Raw genomic sequence first — 16,262 nt, 5'->3', positions numbered from 1 at the left:
TCACTGCATGTAACGCGGCAGCACGCGTCATGTCACGCTACTGTGCTCAAGCTCCAGCTGCGATATCGTCCCTCTCCACGCTCATCTCGTTCTCTACGTCTCCTTCATGTCGACATAACGATCCAACAATTTTTTTGGGAAACGGACGTCATTCTCGCAGATCCAAGAGGCAGTGGATGATAGACAACTGTACCTCAAGATATCCCATTTCATTCGCACATTTCCCTATACGCCTCACCATGGACGTAACGAAACTCTCCGGCAAACAACCAGACATGGGCTCAGGCTCAGGCTCAGCGTTACCCTTCCCCGTCCTCCTCTTCTCGGGCCTCTCCACATTCGCCGCAACGGCCATCTCCGCGACCTCCATCCTCCTACATCTCAAGAACTACCGGAAGCCCATCTTGCAACGGTTCGCCCGTAATTCACTCGCATGTGTTCCTTCAGCTCATGGAATTGCTTTACGGTGTTGCTGTTGGTGGTGATGGGTTCAGGCAGGTGGTTCGGATCATGCTCATGGTGCCGATCTACGCGATATCATCTTTCATTTCGCTCTTCTCGCTGCAAGCGGCTTTCTTCATTGATGCAATTCGTGATATTTATGAGGTAAGCTCGTCCTTCATGCCTGTATTGTTCCCTTTTGCTTCTATTAGATGGAGCGGTGCTGGACCATCGCAAGCTCTTTTTGGTTGACTCTGCGGACCCCAGTATCACAACGTAGGAGGGAGCACGATTCTCGCGTAACCAGGCTTATAACCTGCGCAGTGATAACCTCGCATCGCGCTGTTGTTTGGCATGCTATAGAGATCATTTGGCGGCGTTCTACTCTCGAAACTGTTACGAGAACCTGGAACGACGACCTCGAATCTGGTCACCTCAGTCCAGGTACTGGGCAGCAGATTCACGGACATCGTTCTCCGGCATGAAACACATCTATGGGACAGTATACAGCTTACACGGGGTGTGGGTGCACTACACGGCACCTTGAGGGGGAAACGAGCGGAGAGGCTTTCGCTGCTTTTCTCCCTTCATTCCTCGGCCATCTTCCTTCTCAGGACCTATCTGCAACTGCTCTTTCATGGCCTTGGGTATCCTGTCGTCCTGGTCTCAATTGCAGCTATAGAATGGATCCGAAAGGAAGTTTACTCTTGCCTCCGTGTACTGAGACCGTGATGCTACTGAACACGATGCGATCTCCGACCATCTATATACGAGCTGTTTCCCGGCGGTTGCAGTAATGATCCGCTGACACCCATATGTAGGCATTTGTTATATATTGTTTCTTCGACCTTCTCATTGCATACCTCGGCGGAGAACGTTCCCTCCTCATCCTCCTCCATGGTCGACCACCGAAATACCCTGTGTTCCCAGGAAATATATTCTGGAGAGAAGTGGACGTTAGTGATCCGCATACATTCTTGTTCCTAAAGCGTGGTGTGATCCGTAAGCAGACATTCAGTGACTGACGTGATGACGGGTTAATGATCGTGCATCCTCACAGAATATGTTCAAGTGAAGCCGATATTGGCATTGGCCACCATTATTCTCAAGCTTCTGGGCAAGTTCAACGAAGGTAATCTTCGTGCGAACTCTGGCTATCTCTATGTGAGCATTGTGTACAATGTGAGCATATGCATGAGCTTGTACTGTTTAGCCATCTTCTGGATGTGCGTGAACGACGACCTCAGGCCATTCAGGTGAATCTCAAGTCGTCTCACCACCTGTGTCGTTCGCTGACTTCTACGTCCTCGATAGACCAATGCCAAAGTTCCTCTGTGTGAAGGGCATCCTATTCTTCTCCTTCTGGCAATCGTTCGTCATCTCGATCCTCGTCGCCGCCGGTACAATCACGAAGCTTGGTCCATATACTGACAATGAGCACATCTCGCTCGGGCTCACGGACACGCTCATCTGCCTGGAGATGCCCTTGTTCGCCATCGCACACATGTATGCGTTCTCGACGCGCGACTTTATCGACCCACACATCAGCTTCGTCGCGCGCATGCCCGTGTACTACGCCTTCCGGGACGCGTTCGGTTTGAAGGATGTCATTGAGGACGTCAAGGCAACTCTGCGCGGCGAGGGCATGGACTATCGCGAATTCGAGCCCAGCGAGGGCTTCATCCACCAGGGCGCCGGGCGGGACAGGCGGATCAGGGCGGGCTTACGGTACAGGGAGGGAGGAAAGAGGAAGTACTGGTTGCCTCAGCCTGCAACGTCCAACCGCTCATCAGGCAGTCTGGAGCGTAGAGTCAGTCGCATCGTGGGGCGCGTCGCAGGGTCAGACCAGACACAAGAGGTGTACGCCCCGCTCCTACATAACCAGGCGGAGAACGTCGTCAACATAGCGCCCGACTTGCGCTCGCCGCCTCCCCGGGGCCTCTCTCTCTTCGATGGCGAGCCGCTCGCGGACGAAGGACTTGGCCTGCCATTCGGCGACATCGATCCGGCGGATGAGGAGCTGTTCGAGCATAGTAAGAAGTACGTGTTTGGCGACTATCACTATCCATGTGTGGACGTGAGCACAGAGGACGCGCGGAAGACGATGTGGGAAGAGGAGGAGCGCATCCTGCGCGACGAGCGTGGGGCATACTTTTCGCCGATTATACGGCCAGGACGAGTGCTGGGGCCTGGGAAGAAGGCTTATGGAGCCGTCGGTAGCTTCCAGAGGAGTACCGTGCGGGAACGACACGATTCGGATACATCTGATGGCGCGCGGCGCAAGGGGAAGGTCAGAGCGGACAGCGCAGCGCGGAGGCCCGAGATTGTCATTGACAAGGAGTTTGATCGGATCCCGGAAGCGAATGCAGGCGATGTCAAGCTGAGATGGACGAGCAGAGAGCACACGCCTGCTCAATCTCCTCGTGTGCGCAAACTGTCTGCGAGCGCCAGCCCATCGGTGGCGAAGCAGCCATCTGCCTCGCCCTCGTCGAGAGGAAGCCCAAGGGAACGTCTGTCACCCGTATCTCCGCGCAAGGAGACGGAACGCGCGCTGCTGCCACCGGATGCCGTGGATCTCGTCGTGGAGGATCCACATGCGATGGAGGAGGAAATGACATACGAGCGTCGGAAGGGCGAGCCTGCTATGCGGGGTGCTGGACCGCACAAGGTGTATCGGCGGGGATACGTCGTCGAGGACGAGGAGGGTCGGAAAGACGGGGAGGGCGAGGTCGAGGTCGAGGTCGAGCACACGCCGTCGGCTGGGCAGCAGCAACCGCAACCACTGTTTGACGTGGGAGACGACGTGGATGAGGTTCTAGACACTGAAGACCGAGGGGTGGCGGAGACGACTGGAGCGACCGTTGCGACAGTTGAGACGCCTCCACATGTGAGGGCTGTACTGTACAGCCCAGAACTTTTAGATGATGAGAATCCATGGGCATAGCTTACGAGGGACCTTCGGCAGGATGACCCTGTAATTTCATATCGATTGTATTTGAGGGTTGTGTCACTACTCTTGGGAACATGAGGCACTGTGGCCTGTTCAGACGGAAGAGTTGAACAAACCTCCTCTGAGGTGCAGGGAATTGCGAACTGAAACTAAAGACTCAGTACTTATCGTCAAGCACGTAATGAAAGCGTGCGGGCACGTCAAACGCCAGCATTTAGACGACGTCAAACTAGGCATCCTCCTTCCAAGCATGATGCGCTGGACTTCGCAAAACGACATGTTCCTGGTACCTTGCCGTCATGAGAGAACCATTCCATATGCCGGCATACGTTGAGATGACAGTCGAAGCAAGGTGCTCTGCGCGGCCACGCGTGAATGACGCGATTTCGTATTCACCGATGCCTCGAAGTCTCCCATGAGCGTGAGTTGATCTAGCCTAAGGACATAAAAAAGATGTCACTGCTGGGGCACTAGACGTACCTTAAGAAGCTAAATTGACCGTGTCGATTACAATCGTACAGGCGAACGCGTTGGCGTCACGAGTGATCTGTCAAATATGCCGTTATACATTGAGATGACGGTCGAAGCAAGGTCCTTTGCGCGGCCACATGTGAATGGAGCAACTTTGTATTCACCGATGCCTCGAACTCTCTCATGAACGTGAGTTGATCTAGCCTAAAGACACAGAAAAGATGTTACTGCTGGGGCACTAGACGTACCTTAAAAACTAGATTGACTGTTGCGATTAAAATCGCTATTATCGCACAAGCGAGCGCATTGAGTGACGAGCTGATGCAATAGGAGGACACTCTTCGAGGTCGCAATAGCGACATGTGAAAGCCACCTGCTGTTTCCAGCTAGACTCACTGCATTGTACAATAGGGACGCCACAATTCACAGAGATCCTGCATGGCGGTATCCCAGCGACTCTGAGAGCTATGACAGGTTCAAGAGCCCAGCAACCTTGGATGCCACGTCCGACTGAGAGAGATTGTCCACCTCTACATGCCGTTCTACCCCGCGCTCTGAGAGGCAGGGAGATCCCAAGAGATACCGGAGGTCACGAATGAGTGATTAGATGACCTATACGCTGAACGTCACTGGACGTACCATATCTCGCGAACACACGCGCTGGTGTTCCCTTTGCTTCCCGGATCATGATCGGCAAGTCTGGATTATGCTGCTTCAGGACCGGGTACGTGGACGAGATGAACTCTCTAATGTGCACGTCAAGTTCATTCATATTCGATCCGAGCTTCAGATGGAAGGAACGGCATACTTACCGCGTGCCTGCTGATGCCGCACTGGACTGGCAACATAATATCCTGATTTCTCGGATAGCAGGAGAGAGAGTCTTCGCGAAAGACATTATTCTCGTCGTCGTCGCCGCGAAACGTCTCATTGTCACATGCAATCACGTTTCGTCCGGCATCGGTGACACGATTGTCACAGAAAGTAACGAAACGGAAGGGAAGTGTTTCGCGGAGTGTGAGCTCCGCTTTAAGCTGTCGTGGCTGGTGTGGCCCACCCTCTCTCCATTTTCCCTACACAGAGCGCACACAATCTTAAGCACCCTCCGTTCATGCTCAAGGTAGAACCGATAGCTTTTCACCTGTGGCAGCTATCAGTGCAAAGGGCTCAATAAGTGAGGCGGACTCTCGCTTTCAAGCCCAACCCGTGAGATTCAACATCGGATCTCTCCGGGTATACGCTTCAACCAGGTATTTGGTTGTGTATCAGTATCAGACAACGTTCAGCACCGCGAACACGAGGAAGCGCCGGCGCAGACAGCATTTGGCCTGAACAGCCATGGCCGGCGGCGAGCATCAAGAGGAGACTGGACCAGCAAGTCGCAAACACCGGCTACCCTCGCTCAATGAGGTCCTCTCGCGGAAAACGCGACCTCCTGTGGACCTGTATATGTTTTAGTGAGTGCCTTATTCAATCTCGTTATAGCAACGCTCATAGACCTGGTAACTCAGTCTATTTCTACAACGCGAGGGCTCGGAAGACATTCTTGACTTCTGGCTAGATGTTCACCAGCATGAACAATACTGTCGCGCGTATTTCAAGGACGTCCGCAAGTCGGGGCGCACCATCAAGGAGGACTGGCCGGAGTACTGGGACTATGCACGCCGGCGGGGATCTATCTACGGGACGGTAGTGGGAGTTAACGGCGGGAGGCGTAATACGGCGAACGCGGGGGACGTATTTGGAGATACGGGCGCACAGGATGAGAAGGCGGCGCGGAGCCCAAGCCCGAACCCAAACCCGCGGGTGTCAATGACACCGGGCACAGCGATTGCAGCAGATGCGCCGCGGTCGAGCACGCCGTTCTCGCTCTCTGGGCGCACGCCCGCATTCCTCAACGTTCATGGCGCGACGCGCGCACCGACGGTCATCCCGCGAACGAAGCCCATGACGCGCCAGGACCTGATTGAGTCCGCGGAGCGCATCTACTTCCGCTACCTCTCGCCCGCGGGAACGATCGGCTCTGATAACAACCACGAGGTCTATCTTCCACCTTCACTCCGGATCCACTCTTTCCCACTCAGCAGCGCGCACGAGCCGCGAACGCAGAACGAGTTGAATCTTATGGCACAGATTCCCGACATGTTTCACGCGCAGAAAGAGTATGTCTTTCATGCGATGGAGCAGGACGCCTTCCCTCGCTTCCTCCGCGCAAAGGCATTTAGCAACTTGACACCGGTGTCTGCCCTTGTGCGGCTGATACTCGGGCTGGTCATCTTGTGGATTGGGTTGGCCGTCGGTTTCTCGCTCATCTTCTTGAATGTCCATCCAAAGTCCAAGCGGTTCTTCGTAAGTCCATTCGACACATTCAACGTGATTGTCACTAAACTCTGTACGCGCAGCTTTTCTTACCATACACTGTCGCCATTCTGTTCCTAATATCACACCAATACGAGCTGGACCCGATCCTTATACTCTTCAACCAATCCGAATCTATACCCTTCCAGCTGGTCAGCATCGAAGAGCCGTACGTGAAGAAGCTTCTCGTTGGACGAGCGCTATGGGTCGCTGCGCTCACTGCGGGCTGCACGGTAGCTCTGACAATGATTTTTTGGGCAGTCCCTGGGTACCGGTTATAGCATTTATGATAAATATATGGTGCACCCTTGATATGGGACGTTGTAGGTAGCCTCTGGAATTGTGACACATCTTTCTGGAAATTTCTCCCCTTCCGACGTTGCGCTGCTACACTGTTTGTTACCTCTTACTTTATGATATCTTATACCCCCTTCTTGACCATCTTCGCTGTCGCTCATTGCCAGGGAATGTCGCACTTTGCACTCGTAGATATAAGTTGATTTCTTCCTCTTGCCGTTCGTGGTTCGGCAGCGTTGGAGACTTTCCGCACTCAGAAGCCTAGCCATTGTGATAATCCATTTACATTACGCAACAAATGTGTGATTCGAGGATGGAACAAAAATGGAGTCGTTGAATAATAGTTTCAGGTAGGAGCGATCGATCTCGACCAGAGGGTCGACACAGGGGAATTTGAACATAACAACATCCAACGTGATCGGAGACAATGAACTATTCTACACTTTGGAGCCCATCAACATGAGAATCGGCGTCAAGTACTTAAACGGCGGCCTCCTTCTTAGCTTCGTACTCGCGAATCTCCGCTTCGGTTGCGTCCTTGTAAATCTGCAAAACGAGTGCTCCTGTCATGCAGTGCTCGGATCACGCAAAGTCGAGACGCAATATGTACCTGCTTCTCGCTGTCACTCATGGTTTTCCACTTCTTCGCAGCCTCTTCGAAACGATACCGGCCAATCGCAAGGCCAGACAGGTCTGCGGGTGTCTCAATGGTCTTTGCGTATTCGCCCACAAAGCTGCAAACGCCATGTAAGCAATTGAATCATGCGAACACGACGCCACGGACCGAGCATAGGGGTTTCGTATCGGAGGACTATCAATTGCGCTCTTGACAGCCTCAGGAATACGGAAACTCGGCTTTCCCTTCGCCCTTCGCTGTAGGGTCAGCGCCCGATATATCTTCGGGTCAACCGTCTCCATATACTTCGTCAGCGCGATGTTGTGCAGTTGAACTTTCTCTCGCCGAAGGTCTTCGTATTTCTGCAGTAAGACGATGAGCTGCGAGGCGCCACGAAACGAGCGGAAACCTAGACGGAATGCCGCTAACCTGGCGATCTTCGTCCGACAGCTGCTGCCATGCCTTGGCGGCCTCGCTAACTCTGTTTCGCGCATTGGCCAACCCTTCTGCTTTATGCGTATTGAAATACTCTGTGACGAAGATGATGTACGCGGTCCCAGGACCCTTGGGAGGCTCCTGGTCCTTGGGTATCTTCATCTCTATATGATGCATCAGTATCAAGTCCTTGAGGGTCGTGACGCGTAAATCAGTACTCAGAAGTGTGGGTTTGGGTTTGGGCTTGGCCGCCTTCTTCTTTGGCTTCTTAACAGCCTTCGCTTTCGCTGCAATCCTGGAAACGCGCTTCTTGGGCTTCACGCCCTTGGCTTTCTTCGCAGTCGTAGTCTTCTTTGCAGCAGTCTTCCTCTTTGTTGCAGTCGTCTTGCTTGCGGTAGTCTTCTTTGTTGCGGCAGCCTTCTTGGTCGTAGTCGCAGTCTTCTTGGCTGCTGGCTTTTTCACGGTGCTCTTCGCTGCTGGCATCGCGAGGTAGGCCGTGGCCATCAGCGAACGCGTATGAACCATGGGCGGCATCGCGCCTGATAGGGGCTGCACGGCCGTCCGCGCGACGCTGGACACATTGAGTGAAAGAGGTCGCAGTGCGACGCGTTGAAAGAGGCGCGAAAACATGCTGGGACGAGAGATGTTCAACTTTGGCGCGTGATGGGCCTTGTTGGCAGTCGCGCGATTAAAGTTCAGATAGCAAGGCGGGTTGTTTGGTCCTGTTGTGTGGCAACCTCAACGTTATTTCCTTCTTCGGATGTCTGTTCCAGCTTTCAGCGAGAGCGACAGCTTCAATTTTGGTCCCATCAAGAGCGCATATAGTCTCCTAACCAGCTATCATGGACCATCCACCTGTAACGAGCGCGCCAACAGCGAACCCCCGACTTCCTTTTGACCCTTCAACACTGCCTATCGCACAGCTGGAGTCTCTCAAGTTCAAGGCAAACCAGATAATAGAATCTATACAGCTTCTCCAGCGTACAGTAGAGCTTGGTGGCCAAAACGCCATGCTGGCATGGCCAGACATCCTATCCAAGTACAACATTCTCCTCTCTCAATCACATAACTTGTCCAACTCTTTACTCGGTACGACGCAGTCCAGTGCATCGATACATGCCACATCTGCGGGGAGCCCATTTGAGAGACTTGCGTTGCATCCCAGTATCCCCATGTCCGACTCCCAGCTCGACAACGAGCTGATACCCCTCCTGCGCAATCAACAAACGACCGACGTTTTGAAGTTGGAGAATGAAATTGTTCGCCATCTCTCCGAATACATGGTCACGAAGGGTTCCCTTGGCGTTCTTACACAAACGGGCCAGCCTGGGATGTATTCGCAAGGTAATCGCACCGAGTACGAGGACGTCCTGCGTGAATGCGAGGAAATCCGTGCTGAGCACGACTCGAGAGTCGATCGCGCTGTGCGAGCAGTGGCTATGCTTCGCGAGAAGTATGACTGGAAGGTGCGCGTTGCAGTCGACCAGGAAGAGCCCGAGGAACTCGAATGGGAACCTCGGGGACCACACCTCGCCCCCGAAGAAGAGGCCGACGAGGAGGGGGCAAGCGAGGAAGGAGAGGGCGGGAATAGCCCAGAGGGGGTTCAAAGTAATGATAGCGATGAAGAGGAGGAGCTGGAAGAGGTTCTAGGAAACGGCGGCGACCAGACGCCGGATGGGACTCCTAGAGGCCTGGAGCCCGTCACTCCTCAGCCCGCGCTCGAGGGATCGTAGAGGATCAATTGCGCGATCGCTAGCATGTGCAGCTATTCTCGTGGTGAGACTGTGCTCAGACCCGCGCCCGCTTCACAAATCCCGGGCTATGGACGGTAAGTGCTGTTCATGACATGATTTCCTTCTACCTCAATCGACTCTTCCCAGGCCATCCGATTGCATACCATATTATCAGACAGTCCTTTAGGGCGCTGGATTCTTGCCCCCATTTCGCGTCACAAATCCCGGGCTACGGACGGTAAAGTGTATGCCTTTCATGACATGACGTTCTTCTATTTCTATCGACTCTTCCTAGGCCATCCGATTGCATACTACCCTATCAGACAGCCCTTGAGAACGCCGAATTCTTGCCTCTCATTTGGCGTCACACCATGCAATGACACCTTCTCCAGCGCCTTCGGCGTCATCTACGCAGCGCAAAAGCATATGGTCTGCTTCTCACCGCTCTCTCAATGTTGGTATATCTGCAATTTACTTCATCGCACCCTTTCTCCTTGAACCCTCTTCATCAATGGGCTGCGAGGACTAATTCGCGATCCGAGCAAGGAAGGTCGGTGGTTCTCCGCGTGTGCTCCGCATGAACCAAAGACAACATATGTTCGGCCTCCATTGGGCCAATGCTCTGCGGTAGGACACCACAGGCGGACATATCAGGAAATGCATGACTAGCGGGTCAATCATGTGCGTGCTCAGGACAACAGTCATGCGAGACCTGCTTATGCGGTGTGTGTTCACTCGTGCTTGCTTCGTGCTGTTGTTGCGAAGGACATGCATTTTCAATTAACGGGGTGCTTGTTCTTCGGAAGAACCTGTAGTCGTCTCCAGACGGGCGCACACGTCGGGCTTCTGACGGAGTAACCACCTCGGAGGGCGTGGAGACCAAATACTCGTCCTGCCGAGCTTTGTTCGCTGCTGCTTGTGTTCGTGCTAAAACCTCTCTTGCGTCTTCGCTCTTTGTGGTCCTCGATACCCTGCACCCATAGCATCCGTGTCTGTGAACACCGCGAGAACGCTCCCATGCCTCTTGACTGTTCGGCGGAGATATCACATATGCCGTCCCATAAGGGATCATGTCAGCACCTCGGGCGGCGTGCGGCTTTTTGTTGCGGAGGACATTGGGACCAAGCAATTGATACGTCCTGCGCGTGCGCTGATATGTCTGGCATCGCCTTGTCTGCCAGATGGTTCACAGGGTAGCGGACTTTGGCTGGTAGGCCATGTCTGCAGCGTGCACTATGGCTATGGACACCCTCATGTGCGTTGCAGAAGATAAGCAAGATCATTCTCACAAGATCCGCTCTTAGTGTCTGGTCGCTGGTTGTTGTGGGCTGATCAGCGTATCGCTGTTGGAGCTTTCCCTCCCAACCGCACGGCAGCGTCTTGTCTCTTCTCATTGGCAGTCATCCTCGGCTATTGACGGAAGCCGTGTCAAGAACGGTGAGCCATGCGCACCATCCATGTCGCTTCTGAGTGCATATAGACCGGTGAGACCACAGTAGATGATACGAAGGTCACATACACGAAACGTTCTGCGTGTATCAAAATCCAGCCATAGGATATCCATGCGGGCGTGTCGTCTATTATCTCGATATATTGAATGCTGTTGCTGATCGTACCTCATCTAGATTTGGCTCTCGGGTGGTCTACGCCTGGAATGCTGCTACGCGAGATTGAAGGCTACGTCAAATGGTTGGACAGCCGGTGGCGGTGCGCTGGTCAATGCAAGTCGCAACGACAAGTTCATATTGAAAATGCCTTTGTCCGTTTAGCGTCAGTGCCACGTCTGTTCTCTACAAAACAATGCAGCGGAGCGCTCGAAGATCCTCACGTTTTCCTTGCGGTCAGAGTTGTGCATGTGGTGCCAGTCCTACAGACTTCGTCTCGGTCTGTACGGGGTTCTCCTTCCCACTCACATCATTTCGATTTCTCAAAATCTGGGCCTTTGACTCCTGGTTACGGCCAATGTCATCGCCTGCGAGAGTCAGGATGAAATCTATGGAGAGGATTTGACATGATCTTACACAATGTTTCGATGAGTGAGTCTAGCCTTGTCCCATAGTTACTGTGAGCTTCTCTGACAGTCTTGAATCTGTTGCCATTGAGTCGATTCGGAGACTATCTTGTTTGGCTGCTCGCATGGAATATGCAAAGCGTGAAACTGCTCCTAGGATTGCGCGTATGTCAAACGTGTGCCAGACTTAGATTCAATGAAACCCCTGCTTGCGCGACCTACGCTTCGCAAGTCCGCTCTATTGTATATGAAATGCCTCAAATCTCGCACGACAACGTAGATGGCGTGCACGTGCAAGAGAGGCAATCGGTACCGGCTTTCGTATGCACTCCTCACGGTACGTGGGAATCTACCCTAGACCACAATGTGCCTTAATCTTTGGGCATCCATTGGACAGCAGAGGCGTAACGGTCTCACCCCGTCCAATACGTAGTCGTCTGTCGTGGGGACCTCTAATCATAGCACGTCTGAGCATCGTCACCACATGGTCCTGACCAACGCTGATCTGGATTCTCTGGTCAGTCGTCTTCTCTCACCGTGGCACAGCCTCTATGTGAGGGAGCTCAATCGCTATCATTCTGCTGTCTGGAGTGGCTCGAGGCCCTGCCATCTTGCTGGTGCGTAAGAAGGCAACTTGATCATCCAGGGGTCACGAACAATTAACGGAAACTTAGATAATATTCGAGGCCTTGGGAATCACTCGCACGCCACGAAATGCGCGTATCAAGGGATCAGATGCATATGCTCGTTGCTATATCAGCAAGTGCATTGCCAAATATTGTCGATGGCTTCGTTATCGGCCCCGAGGCAGTACTGACGGCCTCCAAAAAACAGCATCGGGGCTCGTCCTCATTGGGTCGCTCAAAATGTCCCACAGAATCCCCGTAGAATCTCACCTCACCTCGTATCTGATTACAGCTGAGGAACCTTCTGTTCTGACTTATCCAATCAATTGTCGCCTCTCCAGGCTTACTAAGTCGAGGTGTACTCTTCAGATCCTGCTTCGGAATCCTGATGCACGTCTCCGACCTCGGCTCTGAGCGAGCTCAGGTATTGCATGTGCCTCATCCATCATCCGAAATTCGCGCGAACTGGTTTGCAGTTGGTCATGACGATCGCTTTAACTCCGTTTGCACATTTATAGCAAGAATCAAGGCCAACATCAAGCCCTTTCACTCACGATCTTTACATGGGGAGGGATCTTAGTGTTTCGTTCCCATGTAACTTCACAGAGCTGACGAAGATTCCATTCTTCCGCAAGAGTCACGCTCTCCTGAGTCATGCACATTCACACTTGTCGTACTTGACAAGCGCAGTAAGTACCACATGGCGTCTCTATATGTCACCCCATGACGCTGATGCGATGTGTGAGTAGACTATACCGCCGGCCAATTTGAATTGGCTCTGCGTGTTCCGCGTGTTGCATGTTTAGGCTTCATGGCATGTAGCTTTTGTTCGGGCCAGTTGAACCGCACGCGCTTCTCGATGAACCATCATCTCCTTCCGCAGTCAGCCGCCTTTGGTTATCTTCGTGCTGAACACCGCGCTTCCGGTCAACAAAGCTGTGAGATGAAGCAATGGAAGGGAAGAGTCGCAATGATGCCATCCGCGGTACCATTGTGTGTCATCTGTCAAGTGCATTTATATCAGATAAGATAAAATGACAATGCTTGGCTGATAGGGTAATGTCGGCGATTTCATCCTGCTTCAATGACTATTTGGTTTATTCATTCCCCACTGTCAGAATAACCTCCGTTACCGCCGGTCCGCATTTATAGAATGAATTATGCCATCGACCATGTTTTATTCCTCCAGGGCGTACATAGTATGCTGATCGCATACACGGCCCAGCGTCTGCGTGTGGACGCTCACGCTGATTATTTTAACTATCGTACTAGAACCATGATCCTTACTGACAGAGCAGGGGTATCCTGTCTTCCTGCAGGCTATTCTCATGTTAACGAGACCGTCCGAACGTGCGCTGCAGAATCTTGCATCTGCCGGTGAGAGAAACGCTGACTCAATCTGGTTAAGCTTATTGGAGGCTTCTCACGCAGGCTCCGCCGTTTTATGAGATCTGAATTGTGAGATGGGTATCTGAGCTCATCGCGCACCCCTATTGGTTTCTGGGGCGGAGGTGCTGAATGGCCCGGGCTAGCGCTCATCTCGATTCCCATGTTCCACGGAATTGATCGTAGCGTCACGAACAGGTTGGTTGCATTATGCATCTCGGAAGACGTTGATTAACTTGGCGTGCCTCGGGAAATGCTGGACGGAACTGCCCACCACAATCTCCATATACGGCAGGTTTTCCACCGATGAGATCCAGTGCCTTACATCCGGCGTATAAATCGCAGTAATACTGTCGATAGGTTGCATCGCTGGTAATCCCCCACTCCTTCCGGGGACCATCACGCATCGTGCGCTCTCCGTCCGTTTGCCGTACCTTCATCGCCACCATGGCAGCGAACAAGACTACCATCGCCAGCGAGGACAAGACAATACGGGTCTACCTCCAGAAGGAATACCCTAAGGAGGTCTGGTATTTTGTGGCTTGCTTCATTTTCGTTGTCATTCTCGGTCAACTTGGCTCTTGGGTGGTCTCAAGGGTTTCATCGAGGAAGCGCACTAATTCGACGGTGGATGCTGAAGCTGGTGCCGAGACTTCCCTGAGGCAATTTTCAGTCCGCCGTATTCCTTCTGCCATTGTCAATGCGTATCGGGTGATCGCCTTTCGGTGGACACTGGGGTTCGGTAGCTCGTACACTCTCAATCTTGCCGAGGTGTTCGTGACATGCGCGTACATCATCGCGCTTTTCATATGGGAATTCGTCAACAGTCAGTACCGTTATCCGTATGCTCGTTCACAGCTGACAACAGCCTACAGCCACGGACTTGGAAGGACAGAAGTTCACCCTGAACTGGTATGGTAACAGAGCTGCGAACATCGCGTCGGCCCAAATGCCTCTTGTAACGGCACTTGGCACTAAAAACAACGTCATTGCATGTATGCGCACTCGATCTAGTCGCCTAAGGCCTCCAGCACTGACCAGTATTACTCCTACCCAGACATCACCGGGATCAGTTACGATAAGGTGAGAATTTTCTTCGGTTTCACCGAATGTTGCTGACACGTAGTAAAGCTGAACTTCGTTCATCGAATGACGGCTCGAGTAATCTTCGTGATGCTTTGGGTGCACGGGGCGAATTGGGTGAGATAGTGAGATTCATCGAAAGGACGATGGACGCTGACATGACTCCTTCTACAGCTATATTCGTATGTTGACTATCTGATTAAATTCACGAATCACTTATTCATTTGAGTAGCAACCCGTGGGCAGAGTATGAGGATACTCCGTGGTTCGTCCCACTTGGCTTGACGTGCATCGTCGCTTTCACGATCCTTTGCGTGATGTCTCTACGCCCCATCCGAGAAAGGGCCTATGAGCTGTTCTTCATCACTCATTTTCTCATGGTTTTGTGAGTATTCAGCTTTGAGTTCGCTCTCGCTTTCGTATGCTGAACTGTTTTGCAGCATTATCCTCCTCGGTGGGTACTTCCATGCCAACCGGCAAGGCATGGGGTCGTATATCTGGCCGAGTTTCATCGTCTGGGGACTTGATCGATTCATTCGCCTCGTGCGCATGGTTGTCTTCAATCACCTCTATTTCTCGTGGAGCAAGAAGAAGGTCTATTTCGACGCGAACGTCGAACTCCTCTCTCCTCACTTCATTCGCGTCCGGCTCGCGCGGCCGCCTCACTTCCACTGGACCCCAGGGCAGACAGCATATCTCACCATGCCAGGCGTCTCGCGCTTCCCCACCGAGGCACATCCATTCACCATTGCCAGCGTCGAAACCCAGGAAGCTGCCCCGATGTCCGACAAGCAGCTGGGCGACGTGGCACCCTACTGGAGGGAGCTGGTATTCCTCATCAATGTACGGGACGGCTTCACACAGCGGCTGAAGAAGATCGCCGAGAAGGGTGGGAAGGCTACGGCTCTCGTCGATGGTCCATATGGGTTCACTCCTAACTTGGACAACGATGACACCGTTGTGCTGGTGGCAGGTAAGTCTCTTACTTCCGTTTGGGTGGTTTTTTCCGAAATGCCCATACCCGTTCTGTAGGTGGTTCTGGCATTTCATTCACACTCTCGACGTTCTTGGGGTTGATCGAGTAAGTTAGCTTTCGTGCCGTGTCAAACCTTTCTCACCGACGGTTAAATGTTCGCAGCAAGGTTCGAGCTGGAAAGAGCGCGTGTCGCAAAGTGGTGTTTATCTGGGCGATCAGAGAAGCGAGTGCGTATCTCGCATTGCTGCATGCACGAAACGCCGCTCACTCTCGTCACAGGTCATATCGAATGGGTTTCAAAGGCTTTGAAGCAGGCCCTCGAGCTCACTCCTCCGTCACTCAACGTGAACATCCTTATCCATGTGACTGCAGGGGAACCGCTGCCCGTTGCGAGTGAGAAGGCGTACGATGACGACTCTGTTCACGATGACTCGGCAAGCAAGTCTCAAGAAAAGGGCAGCGCCACCATATCCTTGCTCGATTACTCTGCTGTCCAGCTGTTTCCTGGACGGCCGGATCTCCATGCACTTCTCCGGAATGAAGTTGCCACCGCGACCGGTTGTCTATCTGTGACGGGTACGCAGATTGTTTGCGATTGTGCTGTTACCATACGTCGTTGCTCATTCATCGTTTAGTCTGTGGATCGCAGGCGATTGCTCGAGCGTGCCGCACTGCTCTCAGGTTCCCCGTCTCTACTCCATTGAACGTTGCAAAGGGAGGCCCGAGCGTGATCTTGCACGTCGAATCGTACGGCTATGCTTAGGGTCTGCGGGTATGCGCCGGTTCGTGAAGGACCTATTGTTGAATACGTGACTCTTTGTTTTTGGACCTACGCACATTCGTCACAAAGCCGAATGTTTTGTAGAGTTGGTACCAAAT

General features: G+C 52.8%; 6 protein-coding genes across 6 annotated transcripts; 4 read left to right on the top strand and 2 right to left on the bottom strand.

The window, feature by feature from the left end:
- The first annotated feature begins 48 nt into the window (after window positions 1–48).
- LAESUDRAFT_725779 (DUF300-domain-containing protein) lies at window positions 49–3,501 on the top strand. The gene is made up of 5 exons (XM_040908888.1): window positions 49–412; window positions 495–606; window positions 1,263–1,443; window positions 1,502–1,697; window positions 1,756–3,501. The coding sequence occupies exons 1-5, from the start codon at window positions 240–242 to the stop codon at window positions 3,383–3,385; spliced, it is 2,292 nt and encodes a 763-aa protein (XP_040764429.1). The 5' UTR covers window positions 49–239; the 3' UTR covers window positions 3,386–3,501.
- Window positions 3,502–4,230: 729 nt separating this feature from the next.
- On the bottom strand, window positions 4,231–4,780 carry LAESUDRAFT_743272 (NDUFA2, NADH ubiquinone oxidoreductase 10.5kD subunit). Its single transcript, XM_040911252.1, has 3 exons — window positions 4,675–4,780; window positions 4,502–4,608; window positions 4,231–4,416 (listed from the first exon to the last, which is right to left on the bottom strand). Exons 1-3 carry the CDS (start codon window positions 4,758–4,760, stop codon window positions 4,328–4,330), a joined length of 282 nt encoding a protein of 93 aa, XP_040764428.1. The 5' UTR covers window positions 4,761–4,780; the 3' UTR covers window positions 4,231–4,327.
- A 171-nt stretch (window positions 4,781–4,951) lies between these two features.
- Window positions 4,952–6,829, top strand: LAESUDRAFT_749906 (regulator of G protein signaling superfamily). The gene is made up of 3 exons (XM_040911585.1): window positions 4,952–5,319; window positions 5,374–6,211; window positions 6,265–6,829. Exons 1-3 carry the CDS (start codon window positions 5,201–5,203, stop codon window positions 6,499–6,501), a joined length of 1,194 nt encoding a protein of 397 aa, XP_040764427.1. The 5' UTR covers window positions 4,952–5,200; the 3' UTR covers window positions 6,502–6,829.
- A 104-nt stretch (window positions 6,830–6,933) lies between these two features.
- Window positions 6,934–8,236, bottom strand: LAESUDRAFT_812650 (uncharacterized protein). Its single transcript, XM_040914426.1, has 5 exons — window positions 7,787–8,236; window positions 7,563–7,732; window positions 7,302–7,495; window positions 7,128–7,251; window positions 6,934–7,063 (listed from the first exon to the last, which is right to left on the bottom strand). The coding sequence occupies exons 1-5, from the start codon at window positions 8,196–8,198 to the stop codon at window positions 6,998–7,000; spliced, it is 966 nt and encodes a 321-aa protein (XP_040764426.1). The 5' UTR covers window positions 8,199–8,236; the 3' UTR covers window positions 6,934–6,997.
- An 87-nt stretch (window positions 8,237–8,323) lies between these two features.
- On the top strand, window positions 8,324–9,675 carry LAESUDRAFT_148257 (uncharacterized protein). The gene is made up of 2 exons (XM_040901357.1): window positions 8,324–9,396; window positions 9,449–9,675. The coding sequence occupies exon 1, from the start codon at window positions 8,411–8,413 to the stop codon at window positions 9,299–9,301; it is 891 nt and encodes a 296-aa protein (XP_040764425.1). The 5' UTR covers window positions 8,324–8,410; the 3' UTR covers window positions 9,302–9,396; window positions 9,449–9,675.
- Window positions 9,676–13,771: 4,096 nt separating this feature from the next.
- On the top strand, window positions 13,772–16,146 carry LAESUDRAFT_736811 (iron reductase; the record flags this gene model as incomplete). Its single annotated transcript, XM_040910722.1, has 10 exons — window positions 13,772–14,150; window positions 14,200–14,319; window positions 14,382–14,407; window positions 14,456–14,532; window positions 14,640–14,792; window positions 14,848–15,380; window positions 15,440–15,488; window positions 15,546–15,610; window positions 15,663–15,959; window positions 16,019–16,146. The coding sequence occupies 10 exons, from the start codon at window positions 13,772–13,774 to the stop codon at window positions 16,144–16,146; spliced, it is 1,827 nt and encodes a 608-aa protein (XP_040764424.1).
- Between the last annotated feature and the right edge of the window lie 116 nt (window positions 16,147–16,262).

The sequence above is a fragment of the Laetiporus sulphureus genome, assembly GCF_001632365.1.
Source record: "Laetiporus sulphureus 93-53 unplaced genomic scaffold LAESUscaffold_19, whole genome shotgun sequence".
In the NCBI taxonomy this organism is placed as follows: Eukaryota; Fungi; Basidiomycota; class Agaricomycetes; order Polyporales; family Laetiporaceae; genus Laetiporus; species Laetiporus sulphureus.
The sequence above is the reverse complement of the archived record's forward strand: the minus strand, read 5'-3'. Positions and strand labels throughout refer to the sequence as shown.

What these genes read in the sequence shown, in the direction of transcription:
- LAESUDRAFT_725779 (XM_040908888.1), top strand. Translation starts at nt 240, where the DNA reads ATGGACGTAACGAAACTCTCCGGCAAACAACCAGACATGGGCTCAGGC. An exon ending in CGGAAGCCCATCTTGCAACG is followed by an intron (nt 413 to 494) that starts GTTCGCCCGTAA and finishes TGATGGGTTCAG; the next exon opens with GCAGGTGGTTCGGATCATGC. An exon ending in CCTAAAGCGTGGTGTGATCC is followed by an intron (nt 1,444 to 1,501) that starts GTAAGCAGACAT and finishes GCATCCTCACAG; the next exon opens with AATATGTTCAAGTGAAGCCG.
- LAESUDRAFT_743272 (XM_040911252.1), bottom strand. Translation starts at nt 4,760, where the DNA reads ATGTCTTTCGCGAAGACTCTCTCTCCTGCTATCCGAGAAATCAGGATA. An exon ending in GCGGCATCAGCAGGCACGCG is followed by an intron (nt 4,609 to 4,674) that starts GTAAGTATGCCG and finishes CGTGCACATTAG; the next exon opens with AGAGTTCATCTCGTCCACGT. An exon ending in GCGTGTGTTCGCGAGATATG is followed by an intron (nt 4,417 to 4,501) that starts GTACGTCCAGTG and finishes CCTGCCTCTCAG; the next exon opens with AGCGCGGGGTAGAACGGCAT.
- LAESUDRAFT_749906 (XM_040911585.1), top strand. Translation starts at nt 5,201, where the DNA reads ATGGCCGGCGGCGAGCATCAAGAGGAGACTGGACCAGCAAGTCGCAAA. An exon ending in GTGGACCTGTATATGTTTTA is followed by an intron (nt 5,320 to 5,373) that starts GTGAGTGCCTTA and finishes CTGGTAACTCAG; the next exon opens with TCTATTTCTACAACGCGAGG. An exon ending in CAAAGTCCAAGCGGTTCTTC is followed by an intron (nt 6,212 to 6,264) that starts GTAAGTCCATTC and finishes CTGTACGCGCAG; the next exon opens with CTTTTCTTACCATACACTGT.
- LAESUDRAFT_812650 (XM_040914426.1), bottom strand. Translation starts at nt 8,198, where the DNA reads ATGTTTTCGCGCCTCTTTCAACGCGTCGCACTGCGACCTCTTTCACTC. An exon ending in ATACGAAACCCCTATGCTCG is followed by an intron (nt 7,252 to 7,301) that starts GTCCGTGGCGTC and finishes TGGCGTTTGCAG; the next exon opens with CTTTGTGGGCGAATACGCAA. An exon ending in TGAGTGACAGCGAGAAGCAG is followed by an intron (nt 7,064 to 7,127) that starts GTACATATTGCG and finishes CTCGTTTTGCAG; the next exon opens with ATTTACAAGGACGCAACCGA.
- LAESUDRAFT_148257 (XM_040901357.1), top strand. Translation starts at nt 8,411, where the DNA reads ATGGACCATCCACCTGTAACGAGCGCGCCAACAGCGAACCCCCGACTT.